The 24,059-nt window shown below is 46.0% G+C and overlaps 1 protein-coding gene across 1 annotated transcript in view; it reads right to left on the reverse strand.

The window, feature by feature from the left end:
* Positions 1-4,027: 4,027 nt before the first annotated feature.
* The window catches only part of LOC139170503 (tigger transposable element-derived protein 1-like), a 34,307-nt gene continuing 14,275 nt past the window's right edge, over positions 4,028-24,059 (reverse strand). The window contains exons 4-6 of the mRNA XM_070757854.1: positions 21,749-21,969; positions 21,533-21,630; positions 4,028-4,102 (exon numbers count right to left, since the gene is read on the reverse strand). Of these exons, the coding sequence (XP_070613955.1) occupies positions 4,028-4,102; positions 21,533-21,630; positions 21,749-21,969 (394 nt within the window). The remainder of the gene's footprint in view (positions 4,103-21,532; positions 21,631-21,748; positions 21,970-24,059) is intronic.

Here is a 24,059-nt window from a genome sequence, read left to right on the forward strand (position 1 = left end):
GTCGTGCCAGACTCAAGGCTTTCACTCCTTCCCAGTGCTTGGGGCTTCTCCTCGGGATCGAGGAGAGTGGCGTGGGTCAGTTCGGCCCTCTCTGGATAGTAGCAGCTCACTGCTATTTCCCTGCCTTCCTTGGGCAGGGCTCACCGGTTTCTTTGTTGGGGCTGGGGCCAGTTTTGGCTCCGGCTCTTGGTTTAAGCAAATTATAACCAATATAATAATAATAATTAAAAAAACCATAATAATAATAAAATATACTTATAATATTAATACAAATAAAACGTTACAATAATATTGGTAATTAACAAATTCTTAAGGTTAATAGATTGTTAGTTTTGATGGCCCCTAAGAGGAGGAAGGGTCCGGCTCCACCGGCCCAGCCAGTGGTAAGGCCAAGGAGGGTGTTGAGGCCTTCGGCTCGGGCTTGAGCGAGCCAAGACGTGGCTCAGGGGGGATCCCCGATGGGAGAGAGGGGGTTCGTGCCCCCTGGGCCTGGTACTGACTCTTCTTCTTTGTCTTGGGCCAGGGTCCTGGAGCGTTTGGAAGAACTCGAACATTGGCGGTCCAGATCCGGCGTAGGAGGGGCCTCCACATCGGCATCTGCAGCCCTTGGAAGGGACCCGGAGGAGGCAGCGGCCCAGTCCGGGCAGAGGGCCCAGCCTGGCAGATGGCGGCATTGCCTGGCCCCATGGGACTGGGGCTACCCTAGATGTTTTCTACCCCTTTCGGGGCAGGTGAGGTTACACCACACGCGACATCCACTCCGCTCCTCCCTCTACCCGGTCAGGCCTTTGTCCCGCCGGGTTTTAGGACTGGGGTTACTTTTTAAGGATCTCCGGTGGGCACCTGTAACCAGGTGTGGGCCCCGCCGACTGGCTGGGACCCACGCTGCTTCCGTTTGTCCCTGGCCTAAAAAGGGGAAGGACAAGAAGGGATGGGGTCTGGCAAAGCAGCCCCCGCCTGCTGGGGGTAAAGGGGCCCAGCCCAATTAATCTTTCTGTCCTCGAGGGTTGGTTAAAAAACTACCACCCTCGCTCGAGAGCGGCTGCTCTCCTGCAGGGATTCTCTGAGGGATTTAGGATCCCTTATATGGGGGTTAGGAAAGCCTTCATGTCCGACAACCTTAGATCGGTTGTGGGACACGAGGACATAGTTAGAGCAAAGATAAAGGAGGAGGTGGCTGAGGGCAGGGTTCTGGGGCCTTTCCTGGAACCGCCCTCCCCAAATCTTAGGGTGTCCCCGTTCAGGGTGGTCCCCAAAAAGGCGAGTGGTGAATTTAGGTTGATTCACTGTTTGTCTTCTCCAAAAGGGGAGTCAGTGAATGATTTCATTCCTGACGAACTCTGTTCAGTCCGGTACGTGTCTTTTGATGCGGCCGTGGCCATGGTTAGGAAGTGTGGGGTTGGAGCCCTTATGGGTAAGTGCGACATTAAGTCGGCATTCCGGCTCCTCCCCATACACCCCGACGGCTTTGGGCTTTTGGGTTTCCACTTTGAAGGTGGTTTTTATGTAGACAGAGCATTGCCTATGGGTTGCTCTGTCTCATGCTCTCTTTTCGAGAGCTTTAGCACCTTCTTAGAGTGGGCGCTCAGGAGGCGCAGTGGTCTGGGTTCGGTCGTTCACTACCTTGATGGTTTCCTGATGGCAGGGCCTGCGCGTTCAGAGCAATGCTTTGCTCTAATGCGGGACTTCGAAGCCTTTGTGCTCAGCTGGGGGTGCCTTTAGCCCCCGAGAAGACCGAGGGCCCTGCTACCAGGATTACCTTTCTTGGTATTGAATTGGACTCAGAGGAGCAATCTGGAAGATTGCCCCTAGATAAATTAGACAAGATTCGGGGTAAACTCGATCTAGTGTTGGGCTGCAGGAAGGTCGCCCTTCGGCAGCTGCAGGAATTGGCAGGGATTCTGAATTTTGCCTGCCGGGTTATTGTTCCCGGCCGGGCTTTTTCTAGGAGGTTGTACGGTGCGATGAAGGGGCTCCGTTTGCCCCATCATCGTACCCGCTTATGCGCCGGGGTCAGGGCTGACCTGTGCATATGGCGGGAGTTCTTAGAACGCTTTAATGGTTTGTCATTTTGGAGGCAGGAGCTTCTTTTGGAAGCTGCGTTGCAGTTGTGTTCAGAGGCTGCGGGGACTTGTGGCTTCGGGGTTGTGTTAGGTGACCAGTGGTGCTGATCTGCTTGGCCTCAGGAATGGAGGGCCTCTCCCCTGGTTAAGGACTTGACCTTTTTAGAGCTCTTTCCCTTGGTAGTGGCTTTAGAGCTTTGGGTGGAGCAGTTTAAGGACAAAACTGTGCACTTTTGGTGTGACAACCTAGCAGTTGTCCATGTTGTGAACGCCCTGTCCTCTAAGAGCGACAGGGTCATGTGGCTTGTCCGCCAGTTTGTGCACAGGTCTTTGTCCCTGAATGCCTTATTTTTGGCTAGACATGTCCCCGGGTTAGACAACGGGATTGCTGACGCCTTGTCCCGTGGTCAGTTGTCCAGGTTTTGGACCCTGGCCCCGTGGGCCCGAGCGTCACCAGAGGCTTTTCCCGACCACCTTTGGAGCCTGGGCGGGCTCCCGAGCAGTGGAGTAAGGAGGCCTGCAGGGCTATGGCCCTCTCAGTGGCACCAGGCACCCTGAGGGCTTACCAGCATGCAGGTAAGGAGTTTGGGGATTTCAGGCAGGATAGGTGTTACCCCCATAGTTGGCCTGCCCCAGTGGAGCACCTGGCAGAATTCTGTGTCCAGCTTAGGCAGTGTGGCCTTTCAGTTAGGACAATTAGGTCCAAGTTAGCCGGTCTCGCCTTTCTGTCCAAGGGGGGGGGGGGTCAGGGACCTTTATGGTGACTTCCGCATTCGGAAGATGCTGGAAGGCTGGGTGAGGGAGTGGCAGGGGACCCTTTTTTATACTCGTCAGGCTCTGACGGTGCAGCAGCTGTCTCTGATTAATCAAGCTTTGGCCAGTCTGTGTGCCTCTTTGTACGAGGCCCGTCTTTTTAGGGCAGCGACTTGTGTCATGTTTTTTGGGGCCCTGCGGGTCAGTGAGGCTATGGCCTCATCGCAGGCTGACAGGTCGCTCCGTGCCTTCCAGTTCGCTTATTTAGTTTAGCTGGGTGTTAGTGTCCAGGGTTCTGGCAAGGCTAGGCATGGACCCCGCCGGCTATGGAACACATTGTTCCGTATCGGCGCCGCAATTAGTGCGGCAATTAGGGGTTTCTCGATACGGAGGATTTGGGAAGTCAGCCGCTGGCGGTCAGCGGCCTGTTTTTTGGGTACAAACGGCCGGCTGATGGGTCTGGGGTAAGGTTTTAGACTAGGTTACCTCTTTTGGCCCTCTTCTAGTTAGCCCCGCCAGTATGAGACCGACGGCGTTGCTTTGAGGTCACAGCGTGATATTGGGGCCGACCGCTCAGCAACAATGGGCCGCCAGGGGGACCCAACTGTCATTGGGCTGATGGGTCAATGTCGTCTGGCTGGGGAGAAGAGGCGTGTGGTGGGGAAGTTTTTTCTGCCACAATTGCTGGGAAGGCGGCATCCCATTGCTGCGCCCAGGTGTGCTGGGAGGGCGGCATCCCATTGCTGCGCCCAGTTGGTACTGGGAGGGCGGCATCTCATTGCTGCGCCCAGGTGGTACTGGGAGGGCGGCATCCCATTGCTGCGCCCAGTTGGTACTGGGAGGGCGGCATCTCATTGCTGCACCTAGGTGGTACTGGGAGGGCGGCATCCCATTGCTGCACCCAGTTGGTACTGGGAGGGTGGCATCTCATTGCTGTGCCCAGGTGGTACTGGGAGGGCGGCATCCTATTGCTGCACCCAGGTGGCAGGCCTTTGCCCCTTGGTGGCAATGACCTGTGCATGCTTGGAGGTCTGCTCTTGATATGCCAGGCTTGCGATGCCCTGCAATGGCTTTGCACTGTGTGGCTCACCATGCAAGTGGTGTGGTCTGAGATCCTCCCGAGGATCACTTGGAGGGTCGCCATTTCCCTTAGGGCCATTCACCGGGTTAGACGGAGAGTTAATAAGGCCCTCGGTAAGGTAGTCAGGGAATTAGGTGGGGTTGTAGTGGCCCATCCCCACATCACCATCGATCAGCCGTGGCTTTACCAGGCTGACGATGTTCACCTGTCAGAACGGGGGAACACCATTTTCTTACAGGACCTGCAGCGGTCACTGCGCGAGCTGGTGCAGTTAGAGGGGGGAGTCGGGGGGCCAAGATAGAGATCTGACCCCCACTCCGTGGCAGGTTAGGGGCGGAAAACTGGGTCAACTGGGTGGTGGTTTAGCAACTGCGTGTTCTCCATTGGGCATCTTTGGGGATGATTGACAGGTTCTCTCCAAGCTTGTGGTATTGGCGACCTGAGCAGTTGGGGGGAACCTGTCTTTGGGTCCCGCCCATTTAAGTCCCCTTCTAGGGGTTAGCCGGTGGGACCTCCCACATGCAAGCACATGGCAAGGTCTCAGTTGAGGGAGTGGTCCCTCACCTGGATTAGCATGGAGCTACGCCCATAAGTTGCCCCGGAAGTTTATTCTACGTCATTTTCCGCCCCGGAAGCAATTGTTTGATCCTGCGGGTCCTTGTTAGGGTCATAGTTAATTATGCTAGTTATGCTAATTTAATTAATAAATTATGCAAATTTATGTTAAATAAAATGACCCAGTTTTAAATCCAGCTCTTGTGTCCGTGTCGTTACTCCGCGTCTCCTGCAAAGACACAATGAATGGACTCATTGATGAAATTGTTTGTGAAATATATTCCTGAAGAAACAAAGTTGGTTTTATACTTATTGGCTAGGAGAAATCTGATGAAAACCTCTGTCAGTTTTTTTTTCTTTTTTGTTTAGCTTGGTTTAACAAAAGCCGTACTGTTCGCTGAAATCCAGCCAAGCAAACACACCAGGAGAATTGATGGCAAAACAGTGGATGAATAGAAGCCACTTGAAATCACAGAGTTCCTATGGGAATGGTGTATCTGACTTACATATTGCAATTGAGAAGGCCTGTTTTAGTCACTATGTACCTGGCCTCCTGAGGTATGACTGGTGCCGACTTAACGAACCTTTGAAGCCAAATAAAAATGTTTCTTTCACCTACAATTTTTACTTACTTAGCCTGTCCCTGTCATGTTAGAAAAAGTTTCCCTCTCCCACCCCCACCCTTTATTTATTCTCCAATAAAAGACTTTCTCGGCTTCTCTATCTATTCTGCCAGCAGATTTCCAGAACAACCTGTTAGAATTACATCTAGTTTTTTTCATATTAGTAGAAGCTTACAGAAAGATACAATATAAAGATACTGCCTGTGCACAAGAACGCTTGGGAAAATTCCTTTCTAAGTTTCTGTTACAACATAAAAAAAACCAAGCGTTAAATATAAATTGCTTCAAGATGCCAAGTAAACAGGCTGGATGGCTTTTCTCAATCTAAAATTATATTTGGAGGCATGTTGTTTAGTTTGGATAAAGGATTGGATGACTTTAAAAAAATGAAAGGCTACTGGAGTTAGAAGGTCATGAATTGAGATTTGGGTGGCAGTTAATTATGGTATGAGAAATTAGAAGGGAACACACTTTTTAAGAATTATTTTGTAAGATATGCCATACTGAAAGTTGTTTCCTAAACTGCCAGTATGGATAACTTTTAGAAGAAAAGAGACTGTTAAACAACCATGGCTGACATATGTTGTTTTGTTGATTTATGTCAGCCATGATTAGGATTAGGTTTAAAGCAAGAGAAAAATTGGTAAGGTATGGTTACAATTGTCATTGGTTTATGTATGTCAGAAAGATTTAAACAGGGTAAAATGTGTTTGCAGATTAAAAAATGTACTTTGAAAAAATGTACTAATGATGAGCATCTTATTGCAAAAGTATATAACTATTCTTGAAGTTTAAACTTGAAGTTGAATTTGTGAAATACTATATCGTTAAATGGATTAAATATTTTGGTCATAATATTTTGCTTGATCAGGGAGAACATATGTGGACACAAGGTTTGAAATTTACATTGAATTATAATTTAGATATATAAATTATAAAATGATGTACTGGTAATATCTAACTCCAGATAAATTGTTAAAGACACATAAGATAACTCCAAATAAATTTTGAGGATCTAAAGAAGGCCAAAACATTTTAGAATCAGATATTTTTGTTGGTTAAGTCTGAAAATTAGTGGAACACCGAAACCTGAAGTTTTTATTATAGGGATGGCAGCTAAGCAGGGGGAGAAAAACATGGAACTTTATTTTTATTTATGACATTGGTGGCAGGGTTGCTACATTCTATGGAAATATATATCCACAATAGAAGTGCATTTTGAAATTAATAGAACTAGCCAAGATGACAAGGTTGACTGCATTGCTTAGAGATTATTGACTAGATTTAATGCAACCTGGAGACCATTGTTACATTTCTTACAAGAGAAAGAAAATAATCAATTTACTAGAGAAATATTGTAGCTTTTTAAACACCAGGTTATTATCTTCTTTATAAAACTAAGAGAAGTACAGTTTATAAATACTGTTTTCTTTTAGTATGTTTAGTATTAGTATTTAAGATATTTTATAGATGGGTGATATTTGTTTAAACTAGAGAGATGTTGTATTGTTTATATCCCTGTATTAAAAGTCAGAAGTCATTTTTGCAATATTTGCGTGATGTATGATATTTTTGTCACATTTAATTTCTTTGCTATTCCCTTTTCCTTTATGTTAGTTTGTGTTTTAATGTTTGATGTTGAAATCTAATAAAGATATCATATATAAAAAGAAAGCTAGGGTAAATTCCCTATTCTGTTTTTATACTCCTCTATTTTTATACTCTTAAAAACAACAATATGAGGATGAATCGATTAAAACTGAATTTTAACAGAAAAAGAGAAAACTTGAAATTGAATTAAAATTACAGTTGCCAAATGTGTTACATATTCAAATTATATCAGATGCTAAACTTTTTCCTAAGAACTTTTTTCAAACTTCTAATACTACAACATGAAACTGTAAATTCTTCCTACTTGCAAAAAATATAATTTTGTTAAATCACAGCTTATTTGAGAAATTAGACACTATTTTTTTTATTTCAGAGAAACGTAAGAACTGTAAATGTCTCAGATAACTTCTTTCACTAATTAGTTACTATAAATATACATAAACATTTCATTGCCCATCTAGCTTCAGCTTTTTAGCTACTGGATGATATCATCATCATCATCATCATCATCATCATCATCATCATCATCATCATGACACTCCCCCTTGCTTTGTAAAGATCACTAGATTTAGTGATACATACCAGACTGAAACTTTAGGGATTAAAGAATTCATGGAGCATTGCTCCTAGTCATGGTGGTGTGATTTCCAGATTAGGAAGTAATATGCTTTCAGTATTGTTCAATATAGTGTTGAACCAGATATTTCTTTAATTTGATCCTGTTAAGCTTTTCATTAGTCATTTTTATTCAGTTAGGAATGGTGTTAGAATGAGACATTGAACCATCTTTAGAATGGCTGTTAGCAACCCATGGCTTTTGAGTCGCTTGCAGTTGTTTGGGCCTCTGCTGCGGCTCCCTGTCCATCACTGGCTAGCCTTTCTCCTCCTTGTCATTCCTCACTTGGCCTGAGAAGATAAGGTCAACAGTGAGGTATGGAGAAGTGGCTGGGTCTGATTTCCAGCATCTCACTCTTGCCCGATCTTCTTCTGGTCCTTGTTGATGATGGGCATGCCTCAGTTGCTTGGAGAGATGCGCATCTGCTCTCCACTCCAAGACACTGGCCTGACCCCACTGTGACCAATGCTGGCCTCACTAACAGAAGGCTGGTTGCATGGGAATGAAGGGGCAATGGAAAGGGGGCAGGCCGCAGCACCAAGCCTCAGCTTTAAGAAGCTCAGGGCAGTGGAAAAAGGGGGATTGCCCTGCCAAACCTCATATGCCTAACCAGAGTTTCAGGCTCAGAGAAAGCCAGAGGCGCCTTGCCAAAGATGCTCACCCATCAGCTAGTCTCACTCTCTGTGTGTATATGTGTGTGCCTGTATCTCTGTCTCACTCTCTGTCTCTGTGTTTCTTCTCACTCCTCTCGTGACCACCTGGCTGTGGCAGGGCTGGGAGGGTGGAGGAAGAGGAGGAGGGAAGCCTCTGTCATGCCTTGTGCTCATTCCTGAGCCAGCCTAGATTTCCAAAAAGAAGAAAGAAAAGGAGTAGCGAAGAGCTCCAAGGAGAGGTCTCTGGGCTTTCCGAGAGAGTGAGAAGAGACACAGACACAAATGCACAGAGAGATATACAGAGATATAGAGATACAGAGACACAGACACACATACACGCGCACGCACACAAAGAAAGAGGGAGAGAGAGATGGAGAGAGATACACAGAGAGATACAGAGTGGGCAAGAGGAAGGGCTATAGCGGGAGAGATATAAAGAGGGGGAGGGGAGACAGATAGACCCAGAAAGGAAGAGAGAGAGAGAGAGAGATTCAGAGAAAGGGAGATGAAGTGGGAGATACAGAGAGGGGAAGAGAGGGAAAGGGAGAAAGAGACATAGATGAGAGGGGAGGGGGAGAGAGAAGTGTTTTGTGGTTCTTAGTTCTCTGCCCTAATGACCAGCTGGGTAGGTGTGGCTAGGGGTTCATGTGACTGGAAATGAGTGATGTAGAGTTGGCCATGCCCACCCAGGTTTTATGTCTCCCTGTTTTTCCCCCCCTGTGGGGAACTTGTCAAAATGGCTTTTTGAGTGTTTAAGGTTGCAGACCTCTGCCCTAGAGGAAGGAGAAGGACCTATTCTGTATACTCAAACCACAAGATTTCCACCCTGCTTTAAGAAGAATGAAGTCCTCAGAAATGTTATCCAGATCTAGTCCTGCCAAAAAAACTTGTACTGAAAATGACAGCATCTTTTTTGCCTTTTGGAAATACGTTAAATTAAAAACTATCTTAGCTTCTGTCTGCAATATAATATATATTGTATATTATTACAATATAGTATAGTATAGTATAGTATTGTATTTTATTGTATTATATTATATTATATTATATTATATTATATTATATTATATTATATTATATTATATTATATTATATTATATTATATTATATTATATTATATTATATTATATTATATTATATTATATTATATTATATTATATTATATTATATTATATTATATTATATTATATTATATTATATTATATTATATTATATTATATTATATTATATTATATTATATTATATTATATTATATTATATTATATTATATTATATTATATTTATTATATTATATTATATTATATTATATTATATTATATTATATTATATTATATTATATTATATTATATTATATTATATTAAATAGAATAAAATAAAATAAAATGTGGTTGTCATCTTTGAGATGAAAGTAAAATATTATTTATCTTTTATGGAAAGACGTCAATACACAGATTTTCTGGACTGACTTCTGAAATCAACCCAGTGCCCCCAAAATATCACATATCCTCTGCGAGACTGAAACCAGGACATTTTTAGGAAAGAAAAATAGGGGGATTTGACTAGTTTACACAGAATCATATGAATCTGTTTCAGTTACCGGTAGTTGGGTAAAAATAAATTTGTAAGAACAGTTATGTTATAGATTTGGTTTATGGTTGAATTGTATCATATTCTTACCTTCCACCTAATTTCCATCTTGTTTTCATCTTTTTTCCCCCCGAATTATTTGAGTATTCTGAGACATACCAACACATCTGGTGAGCATCACTCTAATAAAGTAGCTTGATGTGGTCTATATACAAATAGTATAAATGTAATGTTATCCTGAAATTATTTGATTAGTAAGATTAGAGCAAAATAGCAGTTTAAGTACCAACAAATTAAGATATATTTATAATTGTTTTTCAAAATGTCTTTCAAGAGGATTTTTCTTAAAGTAAGATATGCAAATTGCCAATGTGGGAAATTTGTTTCTTTGTTTATATTTCATGTTTCTAAACCAATATTTCATATTTATTCAAGTATCCAGAGTGACCATCTCTGCATCAGAGGTGGGTTCTTACTGCTTCTAACTGATTCTTTAGAACTGTTAGTAAACAGGTAGTGATGTCATGGAGCCGGTTCTCTCTGCGCTGGTCCATGGGTGCCACCATCTTGTTTTGGGCTTCTGCACATGTGCAGAAGCTAATGTTTGCTTTCACGCATGCACGGAAGTGATGTTTTCTGCTCTATGCATGCGCATGCATGCGTGAAGCACCTGTAGCCACATGTTGTGGGAGGAAGCAAATTGGCAGCAGAGTAAGTTACAACCCACCCCTACTCTGCATAGAAAAAACTGAATGGTTTGTTGCAGTAATGGTGAACCTGATATTTTATGCTTTGAAGGGAAAGCAAGATATGAAAGACTAAGCCCTAGCCTAGTAATAAAAGTGCAAGAATGGAATAAAATACAGTCCTTTTGTGCTGTCTGAGACAACCCACTACTATTCAATGATTATAAAATCAGAGAAAAAATTAGGGAGAAAGAGCAGTTTCTTGTCACCAGCAGCCAAAGTTGACATCTTAGCGCCCAACATTATTGAGGAACTAGCCCTGAAATAAAGTATGCTCAATGGTACCCTTCCCTTTTACCTATCAACACAAGTTTTTTCCCCCAGCTTTCCTGTCACAAGGAGAAAAGTTAACATTCCACTAATAACCAGTAATAAAACTCTACTTTAGTAGGCCACAGATTTCTTTACAGCAGTTTCATGTTCACTGGAGGCTATTTCTGACAGGTACTGGCTGATGACTTCCAGTAGCTCAGAAGTACTTCCCTGCCCTCATTCTACATGGCTTATTAGGTTTTATAAAGATGATTAGCGAGTGATTTGTGAGATTATTTTATGGCTTGTACCACTTACTGAGAATCCTCATTTCTTTGTCTTATACATTTGCAGCATGTGCTCTCCATTCCTAGCTCAAAGTCATAAAGAGTCTTTCTAGAAAGTTGAATAAAGCATTTTTTCAATTACAGGGATTATTAGCATTCATTTCCTATTTATTTTATTTGTTTACACCTTTTAGTATCTGTTGGGTGTGCTGCACATAGGAAAACGTGGACGTATTGTTGAAGCATATCCAGAACACCTAGTAGAACTGGAATACCTGTGAAGATCTAAAAAGAGTAACTCTGCAGCTTGGAATCAACTGAGATATACCAAATACTATTATTTACATATGCAAATGGGACAACCATGCTAGAGAGGCACATAGCATAGATGCCGTGAGTCCTACGGGATTGGGAGGCATAAGTCAAATAAATTGAATTAATTAAATTAAATTAAATTAAACATTCATGGCCACTGCAAAAGAATTTGATTCCAGGACAGAAAAATGTGGCACATGAACTACTTCTTCATTCGACTAAGTTATTTTTTGCCTTTGTTTCACATAAAACCTAGACTGATTAAAAACTTTGTGAAAACAATGAACAAGGAAGGTGAAGGTTTTGGTTATGTAAGGCAGATGTTTCCAAGAGTAACTAATGCAGAGATTAAGCTATGTCATCAATTGATCAGTAATTCAAAGATCTGTTAGTGGGACCAGAGAAATGGCAACTGCAAAGCATCAAACTTTATTCAACTGGATGACCAACTTCTTACCACATACAAAACCATGAAGTGCAACCTGTGTCTAAAGATTTATTTTCTGCATTCACACTTAGACACTTAGACCTTTCTCAAAAATCTAGGTGCAGTCCAGCGGTGGGTTCTGCTTTTCTTTGCTGCCAGTTCACTCATTGACGTGGTGTATGGATGTGCGCATGCACAGTGCTTAAAAACCAGCTGATGCGCAGAAAGAAAAAAACCAGAAAAACACCAAGATGGCAGCACCTATGATGCTGATGAGAGAGAGGGTTTGGGGGCATGGTAGGCCTGGGTTGCTGCTGATTCTGGTGACCTAGGCAGCCAACTTACTATCGGTTCCATAGAACTTGTCAGAACTTGGAGGAACCCACCTCTGTGCAATCAGCAATGTTCCGATATCTCAATGTTTGCCATGAAGAAGAGGGAGTTAAGCTGACAGGAAGCAATAGATGGAAATTAATCAAGGAGAGAAGCAACTTAGAACTAAGGAGAAATTTCTCGACAGAATAGTTAATCAGTGGAACTTGCCTGCAGAAGTTGTGAATTCTCCAACACTGGAAGTATTTGAGAAGAAATTGGAGAACCATTTTTCTGAAGAATATGAGTTTCCTGTCTGAGCAGGGGGTTGGACTAGAAAACCTCTAAGGTCCCTTCCAACTCTGCTGTTCTGTTCCTGTTTCTGTTCCTTTCCCCATTCTTGTCCCCATCCCCATCCCCATCCCCATCCTTTATTCTATTCTGTTCCGTTCCGTTCCATTCCATTCCATTCTTCACCAAAAGTTTTTCAGGATTAGGGAATAAAACTTTTGAAAAAAAATTATCCAGTGTATTGGTTCATTTTCTTGTTCAACCTAATGGTTTCTACTAGACAATCAAGTAGTAACTGTAACTCTTTCTTGGCTGGCTATATGAAAAGGTAATATTTTTCATCTTTAAGTTTAGTACCGAAGGCACAGACTGAGACATCTGCAGGAATCACTGCTTTTGTCAAAATGATGAGTATATGTCCTCACATCAAATGTATAAAAGTGGTGGAGCATGTAACTTGTTGATATAGCATTAGAACCTACATAAGAACATAAGAAGAGTCATGCTGAATCAGGCCAAAACCCATCGAGTCCAGCATTCTGTGTCACACAGTGGCCCATCAATTGTCCATGGGGATCTTGAGCTGAAAGAGAAGGCAAAACCCTCCCTTTCCCCTGACCCCCAACAAATGGTATTCAAGGGTTCTTTACCATTTGCATTTTGCCCTCCTTCCACAGATGTTGCTGGGCAAAATGTAGAGAAATTGAGGCCAAGCTAAAATCTTTCACCACATACTGGTCCATTTCATACCTTTAGATTGTGAATCTCATGAATCGACATGGGTTCAATTCTGCCCATGTCTTGCTTCCATTTGGAGTGGGGGGAACAACTGAAAATGTGCACTTCCCCTCCCCCATATACATTCCTTTACTCTTCCTATGTTATCTTCACATTCACCTAAGTAATGTGGCTTAAGTAAGAGAGTGTGACTGAGCCAAGGATTCACCTTTTCATTCTGAGTGAAGAGTGTATTATTTTGCCTACTACATTGCATTGCATAAGCATAGGTTTATTTTATCTTAATCCTGCATCAGTTTGCAATTTCATCACAGTACATATCATTTGATCAGCTGTATTGAAAAAATTGAACAAGTGTGAAAACCAAGGCAGAATTGTGTTCTGGTTCTCATATTAGTTTGGAAAGTGAGAATCATATTTGTTTGCATTACAATCTGCAGCAAAAGTAAAATGCTTACTACAAAAAATGTATCTAAGAACTTTAAGAAAATAAAGTTTTATATGGAGTTGCTTAGTTTGCCTAACATACCTTCCACACCCATGTCCTACTTATACTTGCATCAGTATTGTGTATGTTCATTCCTAGGAAGTGCGAATGAAGAATACCAGGAATATGCTATTTCATTATAGTATATGTTCATTGTATATCCTCCCAAAATGGTCATTTCAAGGTATGAAGTTCATTCTAGTTGCCCTGCTAAAGGAAGGACAGGGTTTATATTAAGCAGAAGAGATATTTAAAGGTGTTTGAGGTGATCATTTTGAGGACAATAGCAAATATTGCATAGGACATGATGCACCACTCCTGTATATATCAAGTATTGCTGAAATCTCACACATGCAAGCATCCTCTCATGAAATTTTGGTGATTGTGTGGGGATGCACGGGGGGATGCTGTGTGTGGTGGGCATGGATCACTCTTTCCGCTACTGGAACAGTGATCCCAGGTGTATCGGGGCAGCCCACCCCTGCATATGTAACAATAAAGTTGTGGGAAGGGGTTGACTGTGGAACAGTTCATGAACTACTCATGTGCAAGTTACAAATGAAGCAAAAGAAGAAAAAACTAACTTTCATTATCGTGAGCATACACCAATCATTTTGTGCAGGCAGTGGTTTCCCTATGATACTCCATTGACGATGGAATTGAAAATTGGACTTGGAGGAAACAGGACTAAATGAGCATTGATGCTATTAAATTTGGTGTTAGAGAAAACTTCCAAGAATATCCAAGAAAACTAAAGGATCATAAAATTGATCAATACAGAGTTATCATCAAATTATAATATTTTAGTCTTAATATGAAGACTCAGCCAACTTGAGTCCACAATCTTGGAGAAGTTTATTTATTTATTTAATTGGATTTGTATGCCGCCCCTCTCCAAGGACTCAGGGCGGCTCACAGCATGTACAAAAACAGAACAATAATATGAATCCAATTAATAATACATTAAAACAACCATTGAAAGTTGAAAGTTTTATTCTGAATGGAAGAACAAGACATCAAGTAGCACAAAGGTGGCTGACTCAGTTGTAGAAGTGATGGGGACACTGTTAGAAGACCAGGTTGGGAACAGATTATCATGGAGAAAATCTACCTATGTGGTGACTAAAAATTGATATTGACTAGATGGCATATAAATTGACAAAATCAATCAGTTTTGCCATATGAGACAGCCCCAAAGATAGTTACAAGCAAACAACTCTGAATTCATGTGAATTATAAATAACATATTCCTGCAGAGCCTTTTTTGGGAAAGTTGCCAAGCTTGTTAAGGAAAATAGTATAATGAAACAAAAATAGATAAAGTGCAATTTTGTTCCTCAAACATGAAACAAACCACTATTTTCTATCCACAATATTTTATAGCACAAATATTTTATTTTATATGCTTTCAAATATACAATAATATATAAACTCAATGGTTGCTTTAAAATGAAATGAGTTTTCTGATCAGTTAGCTTTTACCAAAAGGTACAATTACATAACCTGATAGAGGATGGATGGATTGATTGAAAATTAAAATAAAAAAGCCAATGAAAGACAAATGTCCTAATAAGGTATTTGAGATGAAGGACCAAGGTTTCCAATATTTGATGCAGGAAATTGTAAATGCCAAATAAAAGTGAAATAAAAGCTGCCCCGAGTCTTTGGAGAGTGGCGGCATACAAATCCAATAAATAAATAAACAATAAATAAATAAAAAGGAATAAATGAATAAAAATAATTATTTATGGATGTGGATGTCCATTTTTTATGCCCCTATTACTTAGCCAGCATAGCCAATACAGTAAAACAGAGAGACAAAGGCAGAGGATTGCATATTTAGAGGGGACTGGAATGAGATATGTTATGTCTAAGCAATGTGAAAATGAACCAAATCATCAAAATTTATAAGTTCTGTATCTCTCAGATATTTTACAGAAACTATCGCAACTGAATCATTTTGATACAGGTAGAATTAAATGTTAACTAGCTTTGTTTGGAATCTTTCAATCTATAAAGAACTTTGGATATACCAATCTTGGACTGTTGTGAAATAAGATGTTATGTCCTCATAGAAGGTGTTTATGTTTCAATGTGTAAAAGTTAGCTTAAAATTCCTCAAAATGTCAGCATTTGAAATAGCTTCATATGTAAAGAATGTTATGATAATTGGATTCCATATGAGCTAATTTATTATTCAAAAATTGAATTAAAATAATTAAAAGAAGTCTAAAAGAAACCTAAGTAGAATGAAGGTTCAATTCACCTTTCATCTCCCCTGAAAGCTGAAGTCTTATAGCTGAAGAGCTGAGATTTTTCTTTTCTTACAACCATAAGTAGGACTTCCGGTTCCTTCTTTGGCATGATCGGAAGCTGGGACTGTGACCTTAGTGGCAGGCTCTGAACACTCTGTGCCTGATGGTCTGAACTCGGACCTAAGCACCCACATTGAGGGGGCAAAGCAAAGGGAGACTGCCAGGAGGATAGAAGGGAGCCACACCTCTTCTTCCTGAACTGGTGAACCCCAGGTGACAGTGCAGAGCTGAGGCAGCAAACATGGCTGTCACAAGTTGAAGGAGAGTCAGAAGCAACAAGATAGTGCAGGAGGAAAAGTGAGTTATTTGCAATTTGAGATAAAAAAGACTGTTGCAGAAGAGACGGAGTAACGACTCGGACACCAGAGCTGGATTTAAAATTGGGTCATTTTTATTATAATAAATTTGCATAATTTATTAATTAAATTAGCATGAATTAGCATAAATTTGCATAAATCAACATATTCAACTATGACCCGGAAACAGTGGACCTGCAGGGTCAAACAAAAACTTCCGGGGCGGAAATGACGTAAAAGGTCAACATTCCTGGGCAACTATGGGCGTAGTCGATGCTGGTCCAGGTGAGGGACCTCTCCCTCACCTGAGACCCTGCCATACACTCGTATGAGGGGGGTCCCGCCGGCTCACCCCTACCCTGGGACTTCAATAGCGGGACCCAAAGACAGGTTCCCCCCAAGTGCGCAGGTAGCACCCACCATGGGCTTGGAGAGAACCTGTCAATCATCCCCAAAGATGCCCAAGGGAGAACGCGCAGTTGCTGAAACCACCCAGATTTCCGCCCCTAACCTGCCTACCCAATGACCAGAGGTAAGCCAATTAACCTAATTAAATGCAAAACACCCCCTAACCGCCCATCCATCTCCCCAGTGTGGAATGGGCGAAAAAACAGCCTGGCCTAATGGGCGAGGCTGCAAAAAATTCCCATTCGGCCCCCGAAGGCGACCCACTAAGCACACTTCAAAATAGGGAAGGGCGGGTGGGTGTCTGCTCTTGTCACCAGGTCCGGGCGAAAAGGCTTTCTTCCCGGCCTGCTGTCCCTTAAATAGGGCCAGCAGGCCCCGCCCGGACCTGACGTCATGCCCAGCCACGTGGGCAGGGCATTCCCGGCCGAAATCTCGCCTCGCGAGATTTCAGCCAAAAACAAGATGGCGGCCGCCATTACAAGGGTCCGAGTCTGCCCGGCCCTTCTGCAACATCGCCGTGGGGCCGGTAAGTCAGCCGGCGGTATTGCAGAAGAGACGGAGTAACGACTCGGACACCAGAGCTGGATTTAAAATTGGGTCATTTTTATTATAATAAATTTGCATAATTTATTAATTAAATTAGCATGAATTAGCAAAAATTTGCATAAATCAACATATTCAACTATGACCCGGAAACAGTGGACCTGCAGGGTCAAACAAAAACTTCCGGGGCGGAAATGACGTAAAAGGTCAACATTCCTGGGCAACTATGGGCGTAGTCGATGCTGGTCCAGGTGAGGGACCTCTCCCTCACCTGAGACCCTGCCATACACTCGTATGAGGGGGGTCCCGCCGGCTCACCCCTACCCTGGGACTTCAATAGCGGGACCCAAAGACAGGTTCCCCCCAAGTGCGCAGGTAGCACCCACCATGGGCTTGGAGAGAACCTGTCAATCATCCCCAAAGATGCCCAAGGGAGAACGCGCAGTTGCTGAAACCACCCAGATTTCCGCCCCTAACCTGCCACGGAGCGGGGGTCAGATCTCTATCTTGGCCCCCCGACTCCCCCCTCTATCTGCGCCAGCTCACGCAGAGACCTCTGCAGGTCCTGTAAGAAAATGGCGTTCCCCTGTTCTGACAGGTGAACGCCATCGGCCCGGTAAAGCCACGGCCGATCTACAGTGATGAGGGGATGGGCCACTACCACCCCACCTAATTCTTTGACAGTTTTTCCCACGGCCTTATTCACCCTGCGTCTAACCCGGTGGATGGCCCTAAGGGAAATGGCGTCCCTCCAAACGATCCTTGGAAGGATCTCTGACCACACCACTTGCGTGGTGGGCCATACCGTGCGAAGCCGCCGCAGGTCTTCGCGCGCCTGGACGATCAACGGTAGACCGCCAAGCAGGCATAGGTCATTGCCACCGAGGTGCAAGACCAGCCATCTGGGTGCGGCTATGGGCTGCCGACCACCCAGTCCCATCTGGGCGCGACCCTGGGTAGCCGCCCGCCCAGCAGCGCCGGGTACCGCCCTGAGATGCTGAGTACCCAGCAACGTCGGTAGGAGCCCCTCCCACCGCATACCCCTCCGGCCCATCCAAACCACATTGACCCACCGTCCCAACGACAGCTGGGTCCCGATGGCGCTTCTGGCTGCGGAGCGGCCGGCCCAGAAGACCATGCTGTGGCCACACAGCAGCGCCGTCGGTTTCTGCCTGGACTGGGAACCTGGAAGAGGACACACACAGAGAGGTTACCTAGCCTAAACCCTCCCCAGAATCCTCAGCGGGCCTAACATAACCCAAATATGCCGCTGACCGCCAGCGGCCGATCTCCTGAATCCGTTGGGCCGGGAAACCGGAAAGTGCCGCGCTAGTGGCGGCGCCGATACAGAACGAATGCGTTCCATAGCCGGCGGGATCCATGCCTACCTGAGACATTGCCTTAGACACAATCGCCCAGAATTGATACCGGGTCAGGGGGGTGCCATCCTGGTGTAGAAAAAGGTACCCCCGCCCTGACCCGCGCAAAACACAAAATTGCTGCAAAGCAGCCACCGGGCAAACAGACTTATCGGTGGCTGCACTAAGTTCAAGTCTAACCCCTCTGTGTAACTGATCTGTCTTGGAGTGTCTCACCAAAAGAGAGACACCCCCTTGTCTAAAAGTCAGATCAGCGAGCTGGAAGGCGCGGAGCGACAAGTCAGACTGCGAGGAGGCCATTGCCTCGCTGACCCTGAGGGCCCCAAAAAACATAACACAAGTCGCTGCCCTGAACAGCCGAGCCTCGTAAAGAGAGGCACACAGACTGTCCAACGTCTGATTAATCTGAGACAGCTGTTGAACCGTCAGGGCCTGACGAGTGTCGGAGGGGAACCCCTGTCGCTCCCTCACCCAGCCTTCCAGCATCCTCCGGATGCGAAAATCACCCGAAAAATCACCAAACCCCCCCGCCTTGGACAGAAAGGCGAGGCCGGCTAACCTAGACCTGATAGTCCTAACTGAAAAGCCACGCCCCTTCAGCAGGACACAAAATTCAGCTAGGTGTTCAACCGGGGCAGGCCAGAAATGGGGGTAACCCCTACCCAGCCTGAAATCCCCAAACTCCTTACCTGCACGCTGATAAGCTCGCAGGGTGCTAGGAGCTACCGATAAGGCGATCGCCCTGGAGGCCTCGTCTCTCCAGCTCTCTAGAGCCCGCCCAGGCTCCACAGGTGGGCCGGAAACACCTCTGGCGACTCTCGGGCCCACGGGGCCAGGGTCCGAAACCTGGACAACTGACCACGGGACAAGGCGTCAGCCACCCCGTTATCTAAACCAGGGATGTGCCTAGCCAAAAACAAGGCGTTCAAAGACAAGGACCTGTGCACAAAATGGCGGACAAGCCGCATCACCCTGTCACTCTTGGAGGACAGGGCGTTCACAACATGGACAACCGCTAGATTGTCACACCAAAAATGCACAGTCTTATCGCTGAACTGCTCTCCCCAGAGCTCTAAGGCCACTATTAAGGGGAAAAGCTCCAAAAAGGTCAAGTCCTTAACCAATGAACAGGCACTCCATTCCGGAGGCCATGCCGACCAGCACCACTGGTCACCTAAAACTACCCCAAAACCGCAAGTCCCTGCGGCGTCAGAACACAGCTGCAGCTCCGCTTCCAAAAGAAGCTCCTGCCGCCAGAAAGACAACCCGTTAAAGCGTTCCAAAAACTCCCGCCACACGCAGAGGTCAGCCCTGACCCCCGCACATAAGCGGGTACGATGGTGGGGCAAACTTAGCCCCTTCATCGCATCATACAACCGGCGAGAAAAAGCCCTGCCTGGCACCACTACCCGACAGGCAAAATTAAGGATCCCGGCCAATTCCTGAAGCTGCCGAAGAGTAACCTTCCGGCAGCCCAAGACCGCCTCAAGCTTGCGCCTGATTTTAATCAACTTATCCAGGGGCAATCTGGAAGATTGCTCCTCTGAGTCCAATTCAATACCGAGGAAGGTAATCCTGGTGGCAGGGCCTTCGGTCTTCTCGGGGGCTAAAGGCACCCCCAATTGAGCACAAAGGGCTTCGAAGTCCCGCATCAAAGCAAAACATTGCTCCGAGTGCGCCGGCCCGGCCATCAAGAAATCATCAAGGTAATGAACGACTGAACCCAGGCCACTACGCCTCCTGAGCACCCACTCCAGGAAGGTACTGAAGCTCTCAAAAAGGGAGCAGGAAACAGAGCAGCCCATAGGCAAAGCCCTGTCCACATAAAACCCACCTTCAAAATGGAAGCCCAGAAGCTCGAAGTCGCCTGGGTGAATGGGGAGGAGCCGAAATGCCGACTTAATGTCGCATTTACCCATAAGGGCTCCCACCCCACACTCCCTAACCATGGCCACGGCCGCATCAAAAGATGCGTACCGGACTGAACAAAGTTCGTCAGGAATGAAGTCATTCACTGACTCCCCTTTTGGAAAAGACAAATGGTGAATCAACCTAAATTCACCACTCGCCTTTTTGGGGACCACCCCCAGGGGGGACACTCTAAGATTCGAAAAGGGCGGCTCCGGGAAAGGCCCAAGGACCCTACCCTCAGCCACCTCCTTTCGAATCTTAGCCCGCACAATGTCCTCATGTCCGACAACCGACCTGAGGTTGTCGGACATGAAAGCCTTCCTAACGCCCACATAAGGGATCCTAAATCCCTCGGAAAAGCCCCTCAAGAGCAACTCGGCTCTCGGGCGAGGGTGGTAGTCGAACAACCAACCCTCGAGCACAGATACATTAATTGGGCTGGGCCCCTTTTCCCCCAGCTGGTGGGGGAGGTTTTCCTGGACCCCCGCCCTTCTTCTCCGCCCCTTTCTTGGGGCGGGGACAGACTGAAGCTGCATGGGACCCCCCACAATTCCCGCAGGCATGCTTGTACTTACAAAAGGGACGAAAACACGCCCCCTTTGCAGCAAACTCATGACAAGCGGGCGAGGCCCCCTTGCCAGCCACACCCGGAGTCGCCTTGGCCGGTGAAGCCGCGCCAGGCTCCTCCTCCATGAAGTGCCCACTATCCGTACGCTCGCACCCTTCCTTTCCAGACATATGCGTGGCCCGGAACCACAGGTCCGGGACCACCATATCCCATGGCAAGTTAGGTTCGACAGCCATCCTCATACGGAAACCCTTATCATAATGGTGCCATATGGTGCCCTTATACTCGAAGTGGGCCCTAGCAATCAAGTCTATATACTTAAACATGGCAGAGGCCATAGCCGGCTGCCGCTGTATTACCACAGACCCATAAGTAAGAAAAGCATACAGCCAGGAGCTGAAGCATTTCGTTACCTTGGTCTTCTTCGCTTTCTCCCCCGGGACAATCTCTTTCTCCTGCTTAGGAACCTCTCGGTTCAAAAGCGAAAAAAGATCCACGTATTCACCCCGCCAAATAGCCTTTTTGACTGACGGGTGAAGGTGGCATCCTAGAGGGGTGGACGGCAGCCCGCAAGGTATGGCCCCCGCTTTAATACAAGCGAACGGGTCCCATACCGAGTTGGCCGCTACGCCAAAAACTCCCGCACCGTGGGGGTAGGGCCACACGAGGAGCGGGGGCATAACAGCAGGGGCCGGGGGGACCCACCCCCCTGCACCTGGCACCGCAGGTATCCCCGCAGGACCCGTCCCGGGCAGCGGGGCAGTGCCGGCCGCCGGCGGCACCGGAGGAGGAACCGGCTGTGCCCATACCTGCCTGCAGGTGCCCGCGGAGGACCCCAAAAAACTGGACCCACTCCCGACCCCCGCCGGGGGAAAACCCGGGGCGGGGGGAGGAAGAAAGGACAGTGGTGTAGTGTGTGGTGCAGCCTCACCTGTCCCGTACGGGGTTGATGACATCCACGGGGGGCCCAATTGTGCAGGGCCCGGAAAAGCCGCCATAGGCCCTGCCGGGGCCTGTCGTCCAAACGGAGTCATCTGCCCAGCCTGGGCCGCCGCCGGATCACTCCCCAACGCCGCGGGAACTTGATCGATGGCCGCTCCGGGGACCGCACCGCTCCTCCACTGCTCGAGCTCGTCGAGCCTCTCCAACACCCTGGCCCAAGACACGGCAGGAGAAAGATCAGGTTGAGGGGCAGGTGGCAACGAGACCACCCCCCCTTTGCCCAGGGACCACCCCCGCAGTCCCTTCCCTACTGGCCCGAGCCCGGGCAGAAGGCCTAAGGGCCCTCCTGGGGCGCGCAGCCGGCGGAGCCATAGGGGCAGTGGCAGGCCTCTTTTTAGGAGCCATCCCAACTGAACCAAATGTGCAGGGAGCAACCCCCGAAACGAACTAGGACCAAACCCACTGCCTGAGTGAGGCAAAGAACACACCCGCTAGGCCCTACCTAGGGCCTGTTGCTGTAAAGGGGAAAAAACCCCGCTAGACCCCCGTGCCCCTTTATGTGGTTATTAAACTCGGGCGCTGGCAGCAAGCCCCACTACAGGTAGGCCCTAGAGGCCCGCAATCAGGCCTCCCAACTCCCAAGACCAGGGGCCCCAGACCAAACGCCCCCCACCGCGCCCTCCTCCCAGCCGGGAGGAGGTTACCAGTCCCCCTCAGGCCCGAGGGGGATTGCAGCAAGCAGCTCCAAAATGCAGAGATCCTCCGCAGCTAACAGCACTTTTCGCCCCCTCGGTAGGCCACAAAATGGCGGCCGCGACACGAGGGGAACCAAAATGGCGACCGAGCAGCACCAAGCAAGTGTCTGCTCTTGTCACCAGGTCCGGGCGAAAAGGCTTTCTTCCCGGCCTGCTGTCCCTTAAATAGGGCCAGCAGGCCCCGCCCGGACCTGACGTCATGCCCAGCCACGTGGGCAGGGCATTCCCGGCCGAAATCTCGCCTCACGAGATTTCGGCCGAAAACAAGATGGCGGCCGCCATTACAAGGGTCCGAGTCTGCCCGGCCCTTCTGCAACATCGCCGTGGGGCCGGTAAGTCAGCCGGCGGTATTCTGTTTATTATTTTAAAGAGGGAAGAATCTTTGTATTTGAACTGGAAGTTGCCTTTGCCTTACTATAAATTGACTGTTATATTCATTTGATTGATAAACTTAAAATGATAAATTGAGCAAGAATAATAAACAGAAATTTCCGATTTGAAGCCTAAGTGCCATTTTGGGGGAAAAGAGTGGGTGTAACTCTCAGACTTTTTCCTTTTGTTGGACATATAGCATGAGTTGAACCCTATTGTTAAAATGACATAATTTGGAAGCAAAGAAATGGAGGGCACACACCAGGATATCAAGACCTTTGAAAAATAGCACACAGGAATGAAAAGAATACTTCAAATTATTAATCGTATAGATCTGAAACTGGAAAATATAATGGAAAAAATAACAAATGCTGTTCAGACAATGGAGGAAAATATGGAGAACTTTGGAGGACTCAAAGAAACAGAGTAACCAAGAAATAAGCAACATGAAAGAAAATGCAATGAAGGGATTACTGAAACACAGGGGGAGAAAAAGGTAGTAAAGCATAAGGGGACCGTTTTTTTAATAAGAGAAAGATGAACAAAGAAAAGAAAGCTAAAGGGGAAAGAAAGACAAAACTAGAAAAGAGGAAAACCATATCAGAATAAAAAATGAAAAAGAGAAGAGAGAAAGTTAGAAATTTTAATTAAAAAGAAAGTTAAAGACAGAAATGAGAGAGCTAAAAGAAATATAGGGGAAGCAACCAAAACAGAAAATGAAAAGAGGATTAAAACATTGGAGTAGGGCAGGCAAGGGTTCTTTGTCGCTGCCACTACCAGTACAGTTGTGTGTGCAGCTCTGGGTGACCGACGGGCAGGCACATGCACTTGCGCAAATTTGGCTTCTGCGCATGAAGCCAAATCTCATGCAAGGATGTGTAGCCATGTGAAATTTTGCCAATTTTCAGCATTTCTTGCTGTGTGGAAGCAAAAAATGTTGAAAATTGGCAAAATCTCATGCACAAGAACATCTTTGCATGAGATTTGGCTTCCTGCACCTGTACAGGAGCCAAATATCATGCGGACATGTGCATGCGACGACTGGTCGCTGGAAACTCCATTTTTGCTACCAGTGCAATGGCATCAAGCATGTCATATACTCTTCTTATACTCTGAAAAATACAGTAACTATAAAACATATGTGTAAAGATTTTATAAAAGAAATGAAAGGAG

This window comes from Erythrolamprus reginae, chromosome 1, assembly GCF_031021105.1.
Source record: "Erythrolamprus reginae isolate rEryReg1 chromosome 1, rEryReg1.hap1, whole genome shotgun sequence".
NCBI classification, from domain to species: domain Eukaryota; kingdom Metazoa; phylum Chordata; class Lepidosauria; order Squamata; family Dipsadidae; genus Erythrolamprus; species Erythrolamprus reginae.